Consider the following 3,889-nt stretch of genomic DNA (forward strand, 5'->3'; position numbering starts at 1 on the left):
CAATCCATTTCAGTTATTCAAAATGTAACAAATTAGTTTTAATATAAATGAGGCTAGTCAAGTTGTACATTTAGGGTCCAACCTTGTTAACTAAGTGAGCCTAAATTTAGACCCATATAAAGTGTGGTTTAATTATGTTAAGAAAAATGTTTTGCAAGACTTATACTTTCTTAGGAGTATCCTGCATAGTTTATAAAATATTTCTTGAAAGGTTTTTAACAATATTTAAACTCCATGTCCAATTCTGACCCGCGAAAAATATTTGAGACTTTTAAGACTTGTGAAGATATGCAACACATTCTGGTAACACATTCAAGAATTCAAAAACTCAGAAAACCAATACAAATGAAGATAAAAGATTTCCTTCCACCGATTCTCTCTCTTTTAACTACTGGCTACCGTTGCTGATTTTGCATCTTCTGCTTTCTCGTGCTCCTTGTTAAGCATCTGGGAACAATCAATAAAACAAGAAATCAATTTATTAAAACCCGGCATAAAGATTCAAGATATAACGATAATGGGCGTTTACCTCATTGTTGATCAAGTTGTGAAGAGCTATCACACTTCTGATGAGAGAAGAAAGGTAGATAACAAGCATCTGGTCATTAGTTTTCACTGCCAAGTAACAAAAAGAAACATATAAGATACGAAAGCAAGAGTAAGAAAGAGTAAGAATCTTCAACGAAATTTTCCCGCCTTTTCTAATGTAACATATTTGTATACCTGCAAATGCCTTTATCAAATCAGCAACATTCAAATTTGGAAGAAGGTTAAACACATCCTGCAATTAAAAAACAATTTAACACTGATTCCTCTGACAGGTTGTAAAATATAAACAGAAGTAGATATGATTTAATGATGTTCGATATTTGGATGATGGGTAAAAGAATAAACCAGTAGATGGTACAGTATTTCGTGATTCAATGGTAGTGTGCCATCTATAACGAGATCCAGATACCCTCGTATCTCCTTCAGCCTTGCATCTAAACCCTTCAATGCTGCCAGCTTTCCAGTTACCTATACAATATTAAACAAAAAAAATAGTTCTGCAAGTGTCGTAGGCAATCGATGAAATTGAAAATAGAAAAAATTTATGACATAAATAGAAACCTCCGTTGCAAGTGTGCTGATAGTTGTATCCTTAACATCCCTCAACAAATGTTCCACTCCTGTCAAAAGAATAATCCAATTAATAAAAAAACCAATAAACAAGAAAACACAAACAAATACTGCATTTTCTTCAAGTGATTACCAATTTCCTCTACTTCATGTGCAGCGATTTCTGAAGACACATGAACAAAAACCTTCTGGCTTTTCTGAGTGGCATTCTGTAATATGAAGCAAATCACTGCTTAGTTTAACATTTATAGATGAATGGTATGTATACATATACAATAGATATTGTAACTAACAAAAGATAATAGAATAGAAGGTAGTACTAATTTACCTCTTTAACCTCTTCAATGGCATAATAAGCTTTTGTTGGTATTCCCAACTCTTTTGGTTGAACATCTATGATAACCAATACAGGGTTTGGAACATAGCTGCAGTAACAAGAATGTTCAACAATCAAGAAACAAGACCATGTAATAAAACAATATGACAATGATTAACAAGGCAATGGAAAGTTAAATGAAGTGATTGATTCTTGCAAATGTAAGGAAAGTTTATATTTAGAACAAGGCCATAGTGTGTTGCGTACTCATTGAATAGAGCATGAACATCAAGATCGTTCTCACGTAGCTTTGGGCCGGTGCTATACCACCCTACAACATGCTCCTTTGCTGCAACAAACTTAAACATTAGCACCTATTATATAATATGGGAGCAATATTTAGAATAGATGCCGAATTATTGAAAATTTGAGCATTACCGTTGATTCTCTTGAACATAGAGAACATGGCCTCATGATAGTTGTGATCAAGAAACCAGATACTGGGGTCTTTCTCGTCTTCCTCGAATGGCACTATAAAAAGAAACTAGCCATTTAGAAGGATGAATCTAGGTGTTGTTTCATATGTACATGTGTTTATGTTTCAACTGGTTGAACTGTTTTCAGACAAATGTTTTTACAGTGATATCTATTCAGTGTTGCAGAATGTGAAGTTCTTAACTGTTCATATATTAAAATGCAACAAATAAAGAGGTTGGAACATATGCTCTTTGATCTATAACTTTATGTTTACTGTTCATGAAACTGAATTGGTCAAATAAAGTTTGTTTGAAGGTGCACTGGAAACATCCATTGTTTAAATGAAGACATTTGCAACGGTTGTCATCAAATTCTACATATATTCAAAAGTTGAATCTAAATTTCCCTTATTCAAAGAAACAATACCATAAACAAAACTATGCTATAACTTTCTTCAACCTCATTTAACATTCAATTAGTTAAGAAGTTAAGAACTGACTTAACTCGGACTCTATTACTAACACTTTAATAACTATCTGATCATTTTGTTTCTAAAATAAAAGTATTTGAGTCTTTAAAAAACTCCATCTTGTTAAAGTATGCAACGAATGATATCGAGCAAACACAAATAATTAGAGTTTTATCTTAAAACTTTATAAAACAAATTAATCTTAGGTTGGGATGGCTTCGACAGTGTTGCAGAGAAGGTCACAATATACTTCCAGGTATCAAGAATGTAATCCCTAGGTTTTTAAATCATCCATCCTAATCCTGTTTTCCAACATTTTATAATGTATAATGCGAAGAACTTACATGTTGCACAATCCTATCGAATGTACAAGAAGTCTATAAATGTCATGATGACATTGGTTTTCGTATCCAAAATTAGGCAATCATAGTTAAAACGCTGAACTTTGCACACTATACTTTATTGACAGGTAGGATATCAAAGTAATCAACACCTATCACAAAGCATATTCTGTTTTATACACTAAATGTAGTTGATGCACATATCAAACCATGCAAATGTGTTGCCAATGATAGCATAGTTTTGCATAGCAGTCAACCACTCGGCATACATTCCGGACAAAATCAACGCCTAATTTGACACTCATAAAAAGAGAACTTCAATAGAAAAAAACAAGCATAGAAATTAAACTGTCATAATTACAAACCCTAGAATACAAAATCTTAAGCATAAACGATATCTAATCATGTTAACATAAATATAATTTATAAATATGTAATAAGAAACAGCTCAGATCCAAATAAAGCGTAACGAATGGATTGAAAACCAAACCTGCATAACTGTTGGTGACATCAACGGTGCCTTTGAAGGAGCTACCGAGAAGAACACCAACGACTCGCTTCTTGGTGTCTTTAGCGACTCGGTAGTAGTTGTCGACGATGCTGAGGAGTACCAAGGGATGCACCACCACCTTCTCGATGGAACGCACTGACAACTGCTGTTATTTGATCACGTCCATTGCTGATACCGGAATTGGATTCAAGTGGTGATTTGGAACCTTAGAAATTGCTCTCTGCAAAGGCTGTGCCTGCTCTGGCTTTCTTTCTCTACATGAAAGAGAAAGGGAAGGGGTAATATTGCCTTATTTGGATCCGACCCGGATTATCAAAGTTTTATAATTGTGTTTCTTTTTTAACGCTTGGAGCTACCTCCTAGTTATAGGTGCATAAATCGGGTTTTTTAATGCCCGGTTTCATGTATGGACGGGATTTGGGTTAAAAATGAACGTTTTCAGTACTGATACCGGTATCATTATCGAAATTGGCATCGATTTGGTATCGAATCGGTATCAAGTTTTGAGTTTTCGGTAGGCCTATTGGTTTTTAATACTCCCAACTTTCTCTCGTTGGTAGATAAAACTCTCAACTTTCACTTTGTCTCCCACCACTCCCAACTTTCTGCCTATTTGTTTTGATCACCCCCCCCCCCCTCAATTAACTTAAGGCTAA

General features: G+C 34.4%; 1 protein-coding gene across 1 annotated transcript; it reads right to left on the reverse strand.

The window, feature by feature from the left end:
- Positions 1-284: 284 nt before the first annotated feature.
- Positions 285-3,440, reverse strand: LOC143604437 (26S proteasome non-ATPase regulatory subunit 7 homolog A-like). Its single transcript, XM_077080940.1, has 10 exons — positions 3,213-3,440; positions 1,874-1,966; positions 1,703-1,784; positions 1,448-1,544; positions 1,253-1,328; positions 1,111-1,169; positions 895-1,017; positions 724-781; positions 530-615; positions 285-447 (listed from the first exon to the last, which is right to left on the reverse strand). Exons 2-10 carry the CDS (start codon positions 1,899-1,901, stop codon positions 385-387), a joined length of 672 nt encoding a protein of 223 aa, XP_076937055.1. The 5' UTR covers positions 1,902-1,966; positions 3,213-3,440; the 3' UTR covers positions 285-384.
- Positions 3,441-3,889: the final 449 nt, after the last annotated feature.

This window comes from Bidens hawaiensis, unplaced genomic scaffold (genome assembly GCF_021521415.1).
Source record: "Bidens hawaiensis isolate Kalapana, Puna unplaced genomic scaffold, B.hawaiensis_p1.1 tig00000237_1, whole genome shotgun sequence".
Taxonomy (NCBI): domain Eukaryota; kingdom Viridiplantae; phylum Streptophyta; class Magnoliopsida; order Asterales; family Asteraceae; genus Bidens; species Bidens hawaiensis.

Coding starts and splice junctions, on each gene's coding strand:
- LOC143604437 (XM_077080940.1), bottom strand. CDS start 1,901: ATGTTCTCTATGTTCAAGAGAATCAACG. Junction 1,785..1,873: donor TATGTTCAAGAGAATCAACG/GTAATGCTCAAA, acceptor AGTTTGTTGCAG/CAAAGGAGCATGTTGTAGGG. Junction 1,545..1,702: donor GTTCATGCTCTATTCAATGA/GTACGCAACACA, acceptor TTGTTACTGCAG/CTATGTTCCAAACCCTGTAT.